Genomic DNA, 16,485 nt, shown 5'->3' with positions numbered 1-16,485 from the left:
ATTTTGAAGATTAATCCTTTGTTGATTCGTTTGCAAATATTTTCTCCCATTCTGAGGGTTGTCTTTTCATCTTGTTTGTAGTTTCCTTTGCTTTGCAAAAGCTTTGAAGTTTCATTATGTCCTGTTTGTTTATTTTTGTTTTTATATCTGTTACTCTAGGAGGTGGATCAAAAAAGATCTTGCTGTGATTTATGTCAAAGAGAGTTCTTCCTATGTTTTCCTCTAAGAGTTTTAGAGTGTCCAGTCTTACATGTAGGTCTCTAATCCATTTTTAGTTTATTTTTGTATATGGTGTTAGGGAGTGTTCTAATTTCATCCTTCTACATGCAGCTGTCCAGTTTTCCTAGCACCACGTATTGAAGAGACTGTCTTTTCTCCATTGTATATCCTTGCCTCCTTTGTCATAGATTAGTTGACCATAGGTGCATGGGTTTATCTCCTGTTCCACTGATACATGTTTCTGTTTTTTTTCTAGTACCATATTGTCTTGATTACTGTAGCTTTGTAGTATAGTCTGAAGTCAGGGAGTCTGATTCCTCCTGCTCGATTTTTTCCCTCAAGACTGCTTTGGCTATTCGGGGTTTTTTGTGTCTCCATACAAATTTTAAGATTTTTTGTTCTAGTTCTGTAAAAAATGCCACTGGTAATTTGATAGGGATTGCATTGAATCTGTAGATTGCTTTGGGTAGTATAGTCATTTTCACAATATTGATTCTTCCAATCCAAGAACATGGTATATCTCTCCATCTGTTGGTATCATCTTTACTTTCTTTCATCAGTGTCTTATAGTTTTCTGAATGCAGGTCTTTTGTCTCCCTAGGTAGGTGTATTCCTAGGTATTTTATTCTTTTTATTGCAGTGGTAAATAGGAGTGTTTCCTTAATTTCTCTTTCAGATTTTTCATCATTAGTGTATAGGAATGCAAGAGATTTCTGTGCATTTTGTATCCTGCAACTTTATGAAATTCATTGATTAGCTCTAGTAGTTTTCTGGTGGCATCTTTAGGATTCTATCTATATAGTATCATGTCGTCTGCAAACAGTGACAGTTTTACTTCTTCTTTTCCAATTTGTATTGCTTTTATTTCTTTTTCTTCTCTGATTGACATGGCTAGGACTTCCAAAACTGTGTTGAATAATAGTGGCGAGAGTGGACATCCTTGTCTTGTTCCTGATCTTAGAGGAAATGATTTCAGTTTTTCACTGTTGAGAATGATGTTTGCTGTGAGTTTGTCGTATATGGCCTTTATTATGTTGAGGTAGGTTCCCTCTATACCCACTTTCTGGAGAGTTTTTATCATAAATGGGTATTGAATTTTGTCAAAAGCTTTCTCTGCATCTATTGAGATGATCATATGGTCTTTATTCTTCAATTTGTTACTATGGTGTATCACATTGATTGATTTGCATATATTGAAGAATCCTTGCATCCCTGGGATAAATCCACCTTGATCATGGTGTATGATCCTGTTTGCTAGTATTTTGTTGAGGATTTTTGTATCTATATTTATCAGTGATATTCGTCTATAATTTTCTTTTTTTGTGGTATGTCTTATTTTGGTATCAGGGTGATGGTGGTCTCATAGAATGAGTTTGGGAGCGTTCCTTCCTCTGCAATTTTTTGGAACAGTTTGAGAAGAATGAATGTTAGCTCTTCTCTTAAATGTTTGATAGAATTCATCTGTGAAGCCATCCGGTCCTGGACTTTTGTTTGTTGGAAGATTTAAAATCACGGTTTCAATTTTGTTACTTGTGATTGGTCTGTTCACATTTTCTATTTCTTCCTGGTTCAGTCTTGGAAGGTTATACCTTTCTAAGAATTTGTCCATTTCTTCCAGGTTGTCCATTTTATTGGCATAGAGTTGATTGTAGTAGTCTCTTAGGATGTTTTGTATTTCTGCGGAATCTGTTGTAACTTCCTTTTTCATTTCTAATTGATTTGAGTCATCGCCTTCTTTTTCTTTATGAGTCTGGCTAAAGGTTTATCAATTTTATTTATCTTCTCAAAGAACCAGCTTTTAGTTTTATTGATCTTTGCTATTGTTTTCTTTGTTTCTATTTCATTTATTTCTGCTCTGATCTTTATGATTTCTTTCCTTCTGCTAACTTTTGGTTTTGTTTGTTCTTCTTTTTCTAGTTCCTTTAAGTGTAAGGTTAGGTTGTTTATTTGAGATTTTTCTTGTTTCTTGAGGTAGGCGTGTATAGCTATAAAGTTCCCTCTTAAGAGCTGTTTTTGCTGCATCCCATAGGTTGTGGATCGTCGTGTTTTCATTGTCATTTGTCTTTAGGTATTTTTTGATTTTCTCTTTGATTTCTTCAGTGATCTCTTGGTTATTTAATGACGTATTGTTTAGCCTCCATGTGTTTGTGTTTTTTACGATTTTTCCCAGTAATTGATTTCTAATCTCGTAGCATTGTGGTCAGAAAAGACGCTTGATATAATTTCAATTTTCTTAAATTTACTGGGGCTTGATTTGTGACCCAAGATGTGATCTATCCTGGAGAATGTTCTGTGCGCACTTGAGAAGAAAGTGTAATCTGCTGTTTTGGGATGGAATGTCCTATAAATATCAATTAAATCTATTTGGTCTACTGTGTCATTTAAAGCTTCTGTTTCCTTATTTGTTTTCATTTTGGATGATCTGTCCATTGGTGTGAGGTGTTAAAGTCCCCCACTATTATTGTGTTACTGTCGATTTCCTCTTTTATAGCTGTTAGCAGTTGCCTTATGTATTGAGGTGCTCCTATGTTGGGTGCATATATATTTTTAATTGTTATATCTTCTTCTTGGATTGATCCCTTGATCATTATGTAGTGTCCCTTCTTGTCTCTTGTAACATTTTTTATTTTAAAGTCTATTTTATCTGATACGAGTGTTGCAACTCCAGCTTTCTTTTGATTTCCATTTGCATGGAATATCTTTTTCCATCCCCTCACTTTCAGTCTGTATGTGTCCCTAGGTCTGAAGTGGGTCTCTTGTAGACAGCATATATATGGGTCTTGTTTCTGTATCCAACGAGCCTGTGTCTTTTTTTGTAGCATTTAATCCATTCACGTTTAAGGTAATTATCAGTATGCATGTTCCTATTACCATTTTCTTAATTGTTACTTGTTTGTTTTTGTAGGTCCTTTTCTTCTCTTGCTTTTCCCACTTAGAGAATTTCCTTTAGCATTTGTTGTAGGGCTGGTTTGGTGGTGCTGAATTCTCTCTTAGCTTTTGCTTGTCTGTAAAGATTTTGACTTCTCCTTTGAATCTGAATGAGATCCTTGCCGGGTAGAGTAATCTTGGTTGTAGGTTTTTCCCTTTCATACTTTAAATATATCTTGGCACTCCCTTCTGGCATGTAGAGTTTCTGCTGAGAAATCAGCTGTTAACCTTACGGGAGTTCCCTTGTATGTTATTTGTCATTTTTCCCTTGTTGCTTTCAGTGATTTTTCTTTGTCTTTAATTTTTGTCAGTTTGATTACTATGTGTCTCAATGTGTATCTCGATGTGTATCTCCTTGGGTTTATCCTGTATGGGAGTCTTCTGTGCTTCCTGGACTTGGGTGGCTATTTCTTTTCCCATGTTAGGGAAGTTTTCGACTATAATCTCTTCAAATGTTTTCTCGGGTACTTTCTTTCTCCTCCTACAGGGACCCCTATAATGCGAATGTTGTTGCGTTTAATGTCCCAGAGGTCTCTTAGGCTGTCTTAATTTCTTTTCATTCTTTTTTCTTTTTTCTCTTCTGCAGCAGTGAATTCTACCATTCTGTCTTCAGGTCACTTATCTGTTCTTCTGCCTCAGTTATTCTGCTATTGATTCCTTCTAGTGTATTTTTCATTTCAGTTACTGTATTGTTCATTCCTGTTCTTTAATTCTTCCAGGTTTTTGTTCTTTAATTCTTCTAGGTCTTTGTCAGACATCTTCTCGATCTTTGCCTGCAGTCTTTTTCCGAGGTTATGGATCATTTTCACTATCATTATTCTGAATTCTTTTTCTGGAAGATTGCCTATCTCCACTTCATTTTGTTGTTTTTTTGGTGTTTTATCTTGTTCCTTCATCTGGTACAAAATCCTCTGCCTTTTCATTTTGTCTGTCTTTCTGTGATTGTCTACAATTCTTATTTATATTCTTTCATGTCTTGAATATTTTTGTAATGCCTTTTCACTTGTTTTATAATAGTAACAGTTTTGATCCTTTATTTTTCTTTCTTTTTTTTTTTTTTTTTTTTTTTTTTTTTTTGTGGTATGCAGGCCTCTCACTGTTGTGGCCTCTCCTGCTGCCGAGCACAGGCTCCAGACGTGCAGGCTCAGCAGCCGATGGCTCACGGGCCCAGCCGCTCTGCGGCATGAGGGATCTTCCCAGACCCGGGCACGAACCCGTGTCCCCTGCATCGGCAGGCGGACTCTCAACCACTGCGCCACCAGGGAAGCCCTGTTTTTCTTTTTTTGAGTACCCTTTGGCATGCTTTCATTTTCTGTAGGGATATTCTGCTACTCATTGTGTTCTATAGTAATTTTCTAAGGGATTTGATCATAATCCCTTTTTTGCTCTATTTTATGGGAAATTAGCTTTCTTGAGCTTTTAGAAATTGGCTTAGGTTTCTTGTATGTGTGCATGCACTAAAGAAACATAACTGCTGCTTTCTGACATTTCCTAGGCCCATGCCTTTTGTACCCTTTCATCTTTTGCTGTTCCTGTCCCTCTCTAGTCTGAATCCACTGGCAGGTCTGTGTTGAGAATTCATAGGGGTTACACTGCTCTAGCCCATTCATGCCCTACTGCAGGCTCCTTGCTCTCACTGACAACTGGAGAGGCAAAATCCCTCCCAGTTTCAGCTGTTGTTCTCGAATTGCCCTGCCGTTCTTTCCAGTAAATACCTGTTAGTTATTTGGGGGGTTCTTCAGGTCTAAGGTGTGTCAGATGCCTTTTGGCTTTCTTCCCAAGTATGTTTTGGGAACACACAAGTCTCAGATGTTGCTCATCCTCACCTGCTTCCTCGGGGGGGGGGCGTATATTGGTTACCTGTGGGTTTTTTTTTTTTTTTTCTGTATATACAGTTTTTGGTTTGCTGTATAGTTGCCCTGCTTGTTTTTATTTGGAAATTCAAGAAATTCCAAATCCATGCTACTACTCTGGCTGCTAATGAGGTTTTAGTGCTCAAATTAGTGTGAGTTTTATTTATTTATTTATTATTTTTTTGCAGTACGCAGGAAGCAAGTTGGCGTTGCATTTCAGTATATTGCATGTTAAAGAACTTGTACCTCTGGGCAATAGAATGACAGAATTGGGTTTGTTTTAGAATAATAATCCTTTGAACATGATGGAGGGTAAATTGTAGTGCAGTGGAGGTAAGAAATCTATTGAAAAGGCCAAAAATAGGACCGTGGTGGAGATCTAAGCCTAAAAAGGTTTCAGAGAGAAACCTTCCCTAAGAGGGAAGGGAAAGTGTGGGATAGTGGAACCTTATATAGTTTTTGATGATCACCCTGGTCTGATACTCACAAAGCTTTTACGGCTGAGGTTCTCAGCCCTGGCTGCTCATTAGAATCACTTAGGAGATTTTTTTTTTTTTTAAAGCCTGCCATCTGTCCTTGTCCAGTATTATTTAATTGTTGTGGGGTGGGGGGTTTGGAAATCATCAAGCAGTTTTGAGACTGATCCCAAATTATTTTCATCTGCAGCCAGGGTTGGGAATCACAGACTTCCTGGGTAGTCATTAAATGAACTGCAGCCAGGGCTGATCCAACAGGATGACATGCCCCACAGAGTGCTGGTGCTGCATGGAAGCAGTATGCTCCACCTGGGTTTAATGCCTGGCTCATGCAGCCAAGACTGTACTTACTTGTTCACAAGCAAATCTTAGGAAGTATCTACTCACCTCCGCCTTCCTTATTGAAAGGTCCTTATGTTTTTGGCATTTCTTTAATATTTTTGTGTTAAGCAAGATATAAATGCACAGTATAAAAGTATACAGAATAAAAGATTAGTGCTAGCCTCCTCCAAGGATGGGGGAAAAAAAGCCAAAGAATAACACACCCCTCCCCAAACTGCCCTGGAGGTAACCCTTGGGTGTTTTAGTTTTTTTCTAGTATTTGCAGTTACAGTCTGCAGTGAATAACTATGTACATATGTATTTTCTAATTTTTGGAGCTATATATGTAATCTTCAGGGTACATTGCTAGAAACTGGTTCACTGTTGAAAGATAAAGTGCTTTTGAGGACTTCCCTGGTGGCCCAGTGGTTAAGAAGCCACCTTCCAACGCAGGGCATGTGGGTTTGATCCCTGGTCGGGGAATTAAGATCCCACATGCTGTGCTGCAACTGCTTGAGCCCCTGTGCCACAACTAGAGAGCCTGTGTGCCGCAACAGTGGAGCCCACACTCTGGAGCCCATGTGCCACAACTAAGACCTGACGCTGCGAAAAATATAAATAAATAAATGCATACATACATACATACATAAATGCTTTTGTAATTTTGTTAGGATTGTCAAATTCCTGTCCTAAAGAATTGTAGCAGTTTGCATGCCCATTAGCAGTGGTGCCTATTTTTCTACAGCCTCCTCAACAAAATGTGTTGTTGTACTTTAATTTTTTACCATTCTCTGTGTGGTTTTAATTTGTGTTTCTTATGAGTTTTAACATTTCATATCTTTTGTAAATTGCTTCATTGGGTTTTTGTTTGTTTGTTTGTTTGTTTTTTTCTCTTTTTTCAGTGGTTTTTAATATCATTGTATGGGCTGAGGACCCCAGAAGATCTCTGAAGTCTTTTTATGCTTAGGACAAACTATTTTCATAACAGCACAAAAATGTTATTTGTCTTTTTCACTGTGTTGATAGTTGTAGTGAAGGTATAGAAGCAGTGGTATGAGGTAAAACTGGCCTCATAGCCCCAAACGATCCTAATAGTTCCTGGGCTTACTCATAGTTTATAAGAACAATCCCAGTTTCGCTGCATAATAACTCAAAGCAGTAAAAATTACTAATTTTACCACATGTCAGCTTTTGAATAGACATTTAAAAAATAATCTGTATATTGAAATGGGAAATATGCATAAGGCATTTCTGCTTTATACTGAAGTACTTGCATGATTGTTTGAATTGGAAGTTCAGCTAGCTGTGTATTTGTGTGTGTAACGCCACTTTTACTTGAACGAATGGTTATCCAGACTGGAATATTTGACAAACAGTTTTCTCAAGTGAGTACCTGTTGCTTCAAGGAAAACAACTCTGATAATAGTTGTTGCCAATGAAGAAAATTGAATTTTAAAACAAAAATTAAAATTTGGAAAACATTTATCTGCTACCATGAGATGAGCTCAGTACTTTTCACTACTTAAAGATTTTGATTGCATTGGTGGTGATATTAATTAAAGTATGATTTTTAAAAAATATTGTATAGCAGTGAAATGTGTCATCATTTGAAAGATTTACCTAAATAATTTCCAAATGACCAAGACATGCTATTATAAAATCACATTGGATAAAATAATCCATTCAAAGTGCAAAATAGGCCAGTGGACGGGTATTCATGTAACAGAGTAAGTACAAAAAGTCCACTGATACGGTTTCAGGTTGCACATTGTAGCCACCCATTAAGAAACTATCACTTACTGACATAAAATCAAACATGAATATCCATAATTATCTAAAAGGTTTACTAAAATAACTCCTCTCCTTTTCAGCTGTGTGTGTGGGTAAGGTTCTTCATGTACTTTAACATAAAATGAAATATTAAAACAGATTGAAAGCATTTTCTTGAATTTTTTTTTCCCTTGGTTGTGAATGTTGGATTTTGTCAAAGGCCTTTCCAGTGTCTATGGATATAATCTCTGAATTTTTTTCTCTAGGTTTATTAATAGGGTCTCCTATACAGTGGCTTTCCTAATACCACAGTCTTAGAAATAAATCACCTTGTCATGGAATATTTGTATGGTGTTGGCCTTTATAAATGATGTTAGGCTTTAGTATTTGGAGGGGGGCTCTTTTTAAATTAATTAATTAATTTATTTTTAAAATTTTTGGCTGTGATGGGTCTTCTGCTGTGCATGGGCTTTCTCTGGTTGCAGTAAGCAGGGGCTACTCTTGTTGCGGTGCTTGGGCTTCTCATTGTGGTGGCTTCTCTTGTTGTGGATCATGGGCTCTAGGTGTGTGGGCTTCAATAGTTGTGGTGAGTGGGCTCTAGAGCACAGGCTCAGTAGTTGTGGTGCACGGGCTTAGTTGCTCCGAGGCATGTGGGATCTTCCCAGACCAGGGCTCGAACCCGTGTCCCCTGCATTGGCAGGTGGGTTCTTAACCACTGTGTCACCAGGGAAGCCCTGTCTTTATTGTGGGTAGTCATTATCAGATTTAGATATCAATATTATAATTGCTTCTTGAAAAGAGTTAGAAGCTTTCCTTCATTTTAGGATGTTCTGGAACAATTTATGGAGCATCGAGGCTATCTGGATATTCTACCAAAACATCAATATGTTTTGGTAGAATTCCCTGTGAAATCATCTGTGCCTGGTATTTTTTGTGGGATAATTCCCTCATAACTATCTCTGTTTCCTCTTCAGCAATTGGATTGCTTAAGTCTTTATTTCTAATAGAGTCAATTTCAATAATCTGTATTTCTCTACAAAATTATCTGTTTTGTCTAAGTTTTCAAATTTATTTGATAGTCTCTTATGTTTTCTAATTGTATGCTAATAGTTATTTTCTTTCTAATCATTTCTTTATTTTTGAAATTTTAGGCCTTCTTCTAGCTATTTTGAAATTTGCATATTCTCTGGTTTTGAGCTATATTAAGGGTATGGTTTTGTGTAGTGATTTGTTTTGTATTATTTTGGAGACACAGATTCAGGCAGTTGCCATTATCTTCTGCCACCCAGATGTTTTCCTGTTTGTTTTTTCACATTAACCTTTTTTGGGGGGTATTAGCTTTATCACAATATAATTCACATACCATACAATTCACCCTTTAAATGTACCATTTAGTGATTTTTAGTATATTCACAGATCTGTAAGACCATCACCAGAGTCACTTTTTTTTAAGCATTCCGTCACCCTAAAAAGAATAATGTTACTCATAAACCATCCCTCCCCAATGTGTCTCCATCCCTTTCCACACCCTGGCCGTCGACAATCACCAGTCTATCTTCTGTTTCATACAGATTGGTCTTTTCTGAATGTTTCATCTAAGAGGAATTGTATGATGTGTGTGGTCTTTTATGGTTGGCTTCTTTTAGATAGCATCATTTTTTCTATGTTCCCCATTTTGTAGCATGTATCAGTACTTCACTCCTTTCTATTGCAGATAATTCATTTAATGGATATACCATATTTTATTTATCCATTCATCAGTTGATAGACATTTGGGTTGTTTGCAGTTTTTGGCTGTTAATAAATGCTGCTGTGTATGGGTATAAATCTGTTTGCACACGTTTCCAATTCTCTTGGGTATATACCTAGGCGTGGAGTTCCTGGTGTTTATTCTTTTTTAAGAAGAGTTTTTCTCTTTTCTTCTTGTCTATTTCAGTAGACTTTGGGGTGGAAGGGGAGGTCCTGATGTGTCCCCTGTCCATGGTGGGCGTGATCTTCTTTGTGGATGGGACAGTCGTGGAAGGAAGTTTTTACCTTTGTCCTTAGGTGGTTTGGATTGTAGAGCATAGTGTAGTACAACGTCATCTGAAAACATAGCCTCTGATTTTTTGATTCGGGAGCCCTAGGAGAATATTGGCTGTTTCTTTTAGACTACTCTGAATACTTCCATTTCCTTTCTAGGAAATGGTGTGGATTTCTTTGAGATTAGGTAATTTTTATTTTTATTTAATTATTTTTTTAGAGTGAAAACTTCTATATTTAGAATTAGCCAGCTGGACTCAGTTTTGATGATCCCAATTTTGTTGGCAACATAGTCAGGAGCCAGTCCAACATATGCCTTCTCTCCATCAGGCCTGATCAGGGTGTGTAAAGCTTCTTCACAGCCTGTTTAATTTGGTGCTTGTTGGCCTTGACATACACAGTGTACACCAGTGTGTTGTTGTCTTCTATTTTCTATTTTCTTCATGGCTGACTCGGTGTTGAGGGGGAACTTGATGATGGCATAGTGGTCAAGCTTGTTTCTCCTAGGGGTGCTCTTCCGAGGATATGTGGGCTGCCTCCTGAGCCGCAGTGTTTTGGGCCATCGGAAGGTGGGTGACGTCCAGATCTTCTTTTTTTTGTGGCTGTGTACGCCTTTCAGCACTGCTTTCTTGGCCTTCGAAGCCTTTGCTTTGGCTTCGGCTTTGAGAGGGACAGGGGCTTCCTTCTTCGACTTTGGCGCCATCTTCGTGAAAAAAGCGAGATTAGGTAGTTTTTAAATAACTTGGTAGTATTTTGATTTTTTTCTGTGCTGGGCTGTCCTTAGTCACTGTGGTAAAGATTTTCAGCTCATTTAGAAGTATGTAATTAATTATGATTTTGTTTAATTAAAAATATAAGTAATTTTAAAATGCTTGATAGGATTAATGTATACTTTCTATTGTATGCAGTGTGCATAAGATATTATAGTGTATTACTTTACTAGAGTTTTTTAGGGTAAGTGAAAGAAGTTGCTTTTCACAGGTGTTGATATTTTATTATATAAAGTGGCACCCGGTTTATATGCTCATTAAATCTGTCATTCTACAAATCCGTTGCCAGTGTTTGTGATGATCACAGGGGGGCACTGCCAATTCCCTCAGGAACCCTTCTGATAAGCAAAAATGAATTCAGGATTTCAGCGTTCAGAATTTTTAAATGTGTTTTAGTTCTTAAAGAACATTCATTTTATTGACAGTGTTCAGTATTCTGTTATGCCCAGCATTAAATTTATTAAAGCCTGCATTCCCATACCCAGGATAGGTCATTCTGATGTGTTTACATGCAAGTGAGTGAGCATTTTGTAATAGGATTGTAATTTTTATATTTGAACTTTTTTAGATTATAGAGTATGACGTCATAACATTTTACTATAATTATTACTTTAGGCTCCTGGATTTGGATTTGGAATTGCAATATCTGGTGGAAGAGATAATCCTCATTTCCAGAGTGGGGAAACCTCAATAGTGATTTCAGATGTGCTTAAAGGAGGACCCGCAGAAGGGCAGCTGCAGTAAGCATGTTTCCTACCCTCAGCCACTGACTGGCATACCATGCTAGTGATTTTTCTAAATTAATATACGTTTATGCTTATTATCTCTGTCATATATGGAAAGCTCGTATCACTTAACTTAAATAGAAGGTCACTGTAAAAAATAAAGATAGTGAAAAGAAAACTTGTTACTCAGTTTGGGGTAGAATCTAGCCTTCAGGAGCCTCTCACCCTTGAGTCTTACCGTTTTTGTTCAACAAGAAGATTAGCAAGATAAAAGCGAGGCAAAAGATACACTAGCAAAAAAATGAGAGTTTGAGTAGAGAGGACTGAAAGAAAATTGAAAGGAGAAAGACTTTATCTTTAAAGAAGGAATAACTTTTTCCAGCCATATGACTTAGTATTATTGATAGTATTATTGAATGCCTATAACTACCACCAGAAGTCATTTTGTGTATTGTGGTACTTGTTCAATCCTTTTGGGAAACATTGTGTTAACAGTTAAAAAATTAATGACCTGTGGTTAGTTACAAGTGCTAAACATTTTTTGTGGGGGATTTGAAATTAAATAGCTGGACATTATTTTATCATTGATCTGAAGACAGATTAATTAGCCCCTAATTAGAATACCTTTTTTAAAGATCCTATCTTGAAAATATCTTTATAAACTTATTTGTATGGTTTTGTCTAACATGTTATTATTTTGGTCACTTTTTTTCCTTAGGGAAAATGACCGAGTCGCGATGGTTAATGGCGTTTCAATGGATAATGTTGAACATGCTTTTGCTGTTCAGCAACTAAGGAAAAGTGGAAAAAATGCAAAAATTGTAAGTGTCTTTTACCTTTAATTTTATAAAGGTACCAACTTTACTGTTGGTATGTTTTTGGTGTTTGAATTCATTCTTCCCACTTAAGAAAATAAAATCTGGAACAATAGTTCTAAAGTTAGTTGTTTACAAGTAAGAATGTTTCTTTCTTATACCGGTGGTATGTTTTGTCACTGGTGTGTATTTTCTCAAAGCTCAGATACCAGGAATTTTCTTTGATTGAAAAAGAAAGGAAGGAGCTCCTGGTTGAATGGTTACCTCTTTATGGCTTAATGCTTCCTTTTTAAAAAAATACTTAAATTAGACTGAATCTTGGCGTATAGTCAGTTTAAAGTATTTTCTGTTATAGGTTTTGTTCAGTGGACAAATTTTATGTTGTCCCTTGAACACATATTGTTGCTACTTTGTTACTGTGATATAGTTTGAGGAAAGAGAGAGTGGTAAGGGTTTATTTTTTTGGTTGTTCTATGTGCTTTGTTTTTTTTCGGTGTTTTGTAGAGTTGTTCAGGGTTCATATGTTTTGTAGTATATTGCTAGACTCTTCTGTTTCATTTAAAACTAGGCACATGTAACAGCATATGGATTTAATGTTAAAGTCCTGTGTAAATCTACATAGGGACTTCCCTGGCGGTCCAGTGATTAGTACTCTGTGTTTCCACTGCAGGGATCACAGGTTTGATCCTTGGTCGGGGATCTAGGATCCCACATGCCACGAGGCCAAAAAAAGAAAATTATATCTATCAATGCATAGAGGAGCACATTAACCACTTTGCTGCCCCTGTTTCTGCCTTATCTAGACTCTGAGAGGCCTAATTAAGGTACTGCTGGAGGCGTTAGCTCAGGTGTGTAGGGTAGGAGGAAGAGGCTGGCGGCTATATGGTTTGTCCTGCCTTGTCCACTGAGGACCTTTCTACTTTGCAGCAGACAGTCAGAGCCACAGTGGACCCAACAGAAAGGAGAGGGCTGGAGTGAGGAGGCCTGCATGGTGTTTTGACCTCTGGGAGCTATGGTGAGAGCCAGAAGGGGTATTTCCTGAGACTGTACACCCACAGTTGGAGGCCCTCTCACCTTGTGTAGGCTGCTGTGCCGTATGGCTCATCTCCACACCAGTGTCCTTGCTGGTTAAGTGAGTTTTGTCATGTGGCAGTAGACCCAGAGTTTAGTTACTGCATTCCAGATGACAGGCATCTTCTACTGTGCATATGTTTTCACAGCTTTCTGTTGTAACTATTTTTACATCTGGAACTCGTGTTGTTTTAAATTGCAGTTCGTGTACAGACTGGCTAGTTGATGGTACAATTTTTAAATAGTTTTTGTAACATGAGATTGTAGCATTTACAGAAGCAAATTACTAATTTTTATATTTGTTGATTTTTATGAATTGAATAAGTGTTCTTCAAATGAGTCACTGCATATTCCAAGGTGAGCACCTTAGGTAAATTGGATTTTTCTCCCTGTGTCTGAGGTTGTGAGCTTCACCCATAGCTCCAGCTTCATTCTTTGGAATATTGAACTGTTGTGTTTTTCCATGCAAAATGTTTAGTACACTTGCCCCACATCAATAATATAGCCAAGAAAGTTGTACTCCTACACTTCAGACTTTTCTCACCATAGAAATGATTTTGTAAGAAACAGTCCAAAACCTGTTATGTATTTGAAATAGCACATGTAAGAAGGATGAGTTTTCCTCTCACTGTGCTTCGCTACATCATTTGGAAACGTGGAACACAGGAAGGTTGGGCAAGTAGTTTGCTCTTCAGGGAGAAGCTGTAGGAGGGTTGGGTGGAAGCGTGTTCTGTCAGCAGAGGGTAGCTGTTCATTCCTGCATCTGAAGAGAGTGGGTTACATTATCAACATACGCTAAGTTTTCATCATTGAGAATAAAACCGTAGTGTCTTAGAATGTGGCCTTTCTTTTTTTTTTTTTTGTGGTACGCGGGCCTCTTACTGTTGTGGTCTCTCCCGTTGCGGAGCACAGGCTCGGGACGCGCAGGCTCAGCGGCCATGGCTCACGGGCCCAGCCACTCTGCGGCATGTGGAATCTTCCCATACCGGGGCACGAACCCATGTCCCCTGCATTGGCAGGCGGACTCTCAACCACTGCGCCACCAGGGAAGCCCTAGAATGTGGCCTTTCATTGTAAAATGTCTTTCTTAACTCATCTCCTGCCATAACAAGAACCTCAGGTTTTTTTTCCCCCCAGTTCTGAGTAGCCAGCTCCTTCCCTCCCCCATCCTCTTATATTTTGATGGTTCTTAGATTATATCTTTGAATAAACTCAGACCCCTTGGGCATTAGGCTCAATAAATTTATTTTCCGTTGAATTAAAATGTTAGAACTCCTTTGATAATATAACTACCATAAATGTGCTTAATTTTGTTTAACAGTAGGTGAAGAGAAGATAGTAAAAGATTGTTTATAACATAGTGAACATGTGTAATTTTTACTAAAATTCTGAACATACTAAAAAAGCATTATGAAGCGAATGGGCAAAAACACCTTCCTAGAGATAAACTCTGAACACTTCAGTATTTACCCACGTGGCTGCATAGCATTTCCGTGTGTGTGCACACTTCCTCAATGCATTCACTGATGGGCATTTCAATGTCCAGTTTCCACAAGTATTTTTTTAAAAATTAAGATTATTTTTAAATAATCTTACTAAAATTATTTTTAATAAGATTATTTTAAAAATAATCTTTATTATTTTAAAAATAATAAAGATCATCGTATTTCTGTCTTCCTTGTTCAGTTACTTTTTAAGAATAACTTCTTAGGAGTAACTTTTTAGAGTCAGATGTCATGAATGACTTTTGATACATGGATTGCCAATTTACCCATTAGAAAACCAGTAAGGTACTGAGAGAGTCCAATTTCATCAACACTTACATCTCTGCCAAACTGATGGACTAAACATAGTATTTCAGATGAGGTATTTTAAATTACGAGTGGGTTTGATCTTCACCTGGTGTGTATACTTCCCGTTATGTTTCTTTGCCTGTTCCTGTCCTTATGGTGATGACTGTCACACTAGTGTTGTGTGTATTAAGATGATTAGCCTTTTGTGGTATACACTGCATATATTTTTTTTCCATTTTCTTTGTGAGTGTGTGTAAGTTGTTGACGGTGTTTTTTTGGTTTGTTTTTATATAATTTTATTTCATCATGGAAAGTTTTCATTTTTATCCTGTCATATCTGTCAGAGTTTCACTTGATTGGCTCTGCCTTTCGTGTCATGCTTACAAAAGTCTTTACCTTACCAGAGTTATAAAAACATATATCTTATACTTTGTTCTAGTACTTACATAATTTCATTGTTTTGTTTTATATTTGAATGTTTAATTCAGCTGACCTGTTTTGAAGTAGGCACTTTTTCCCAAAATTTTTGTTTCACAATTTTCAGTGTTAAAATCAAGTATGATTACCAAGTCTGAGTGGGTTTATAGTACTTAACTCATAATATAAATGGGGAATCATAGCAGGATTGGATATTTTTCAATGAGTTAAACACTTACTACGTGCAAATACTTCATTACAGGTACAGTTAAATGACCTGGCCAGGACCTTCTCCTCAGGAAACTTGAATTTCAGTAGGCTCGATGGGTACACACAGTCATAGCCATCATGCACATCATCTGAGATGGAGGGTGCTTCAGGTGCAGATTTCAGACAGGTGGTGCTCGCTCTCTTAGGGGAGTGAAGGGGGAAAAGCTTTGAGGACTCAACTGGTTATTTTGTTTATATCTCACTAGGGAGTGATTGAAGATCAAAGTACTAACACAAAGAATTGCTTCTAATACAACATGTTGGAGATGGAAATAGAGGTGAGAGTAAGACTCAGGGAGGCAGTGAGGGATTCTTTACAGTAGTAAATGTTGCCTGAGAAGGGCCTCAGCCATGGGGCACCAAGAGTAGCAAGGCAGGCAGCCTTTTCTCCATTCATAACAGGGCCTTGGCTGCCTGTCCTTTCCACATGCTGGCCTCTTGCTCCTTGTTGACCTTTAGCTTTGATGTTGTTTCCTCAGAGAGGCCTTTTCTGATCACTCTTGGTGGTAAGAAGCTGCGGTATTAAGTGTGGAGCAACCCTTTGAAGAAAGTGAGTCACAAAAGGAAGAGAAAAGATGATAGCTTGGAAATGAGTAGCAAGATGGGAATCGAAGATGAATTTGCAGATTAGTAGGCAGAGGACAGACTGGAGGTAAATAGGGAGAGATTATAGTTGCTGGTACCTGGCTTGGGGTGGTGGTGGTAATTGATGAGGAAGGGTCTTGGAGGTGGGGAGGGATGAGAATAAGCCCCTCTGATAGGGTGTCATTCATGCAGGAAGAGGATCGAATTGTCTGAGACCAGGAAGGAAGACCAAATAAATGAGACACCGAAAGCACGTGGGAGTGGGAATGTGAAGTGGCACTGATCTCTATTAATCAGGCCTAGTGACTGGCATCTCGGAGAACAGTTTCAGGATACCTGTGTTAGCAAATTCTATAGAATTTGAGGTAACAAGAGGTAGATGAAAGGATTGCTGAATAAACGAAAGAATTCTTTCAAGTAAAATGAATTTATAGAGCAGAACCTAATCAG

The 16,485-nt window shown here is 37.7% G+C and overlaps 1 protein-coding gene and 1 pseudogene across 13 annotated transcripts in view; one reads left to right on the top strand and one right to left on the bottom strand.

Annotated features, from left to right (window-relative positions):
* TJP1 (tight junction protein 1) overlaps positions 1-16,485 on the top strand; it is a 257,714-nt gene that overhangs the window by 181,139 nt on the left and 60,090 nt on the right. For 11 of the 13 annotated variants that reach the window (XM_067030107.1, XM_067030106.1, XM_067030111.1 and 8 more), the window contains 2 exons: positions 10,975-11,099; positions 11,803-11,905. The exons of the other annotated variants lie outside the window; for them this stretch is intronic. In XM_067030107.1, the coding sequence (XP_066886208.1) occupies positions 10,975-11,099; positions 11,803-11,905 (228 nt within the window). The remainder of the gene's footprint in view (positions 1-10,974; positions 11,100-11,802; positions 11,906-16,485) is intronic. 13 annotated transcript variants of the gene reach the window in all.
* Positions 9,798-10,292, bottom strand: LOC131752076 (large ribosomal subunit protein uL23 pseudogene; annotated as a pseudogene).

Source organism: Kogia breviceps, chromosome 3 (assembly GCF_026419965.1).
Source record: "Kogia breviceps isolate mKogBre1 chromosome 3, mKogBre1 haplotype 1, whole genome shotgun sequence".
NCBI lineage: Eukaryota > Metazoa > Chordata > Mammalia > Artiodactyla > Physeteridae > Kogia > Kogia breviceps.
Note: the sequence above shows the minus strand (reverse complement) of the source record. Positions and strands in the feature narration are given on the sequence as shown.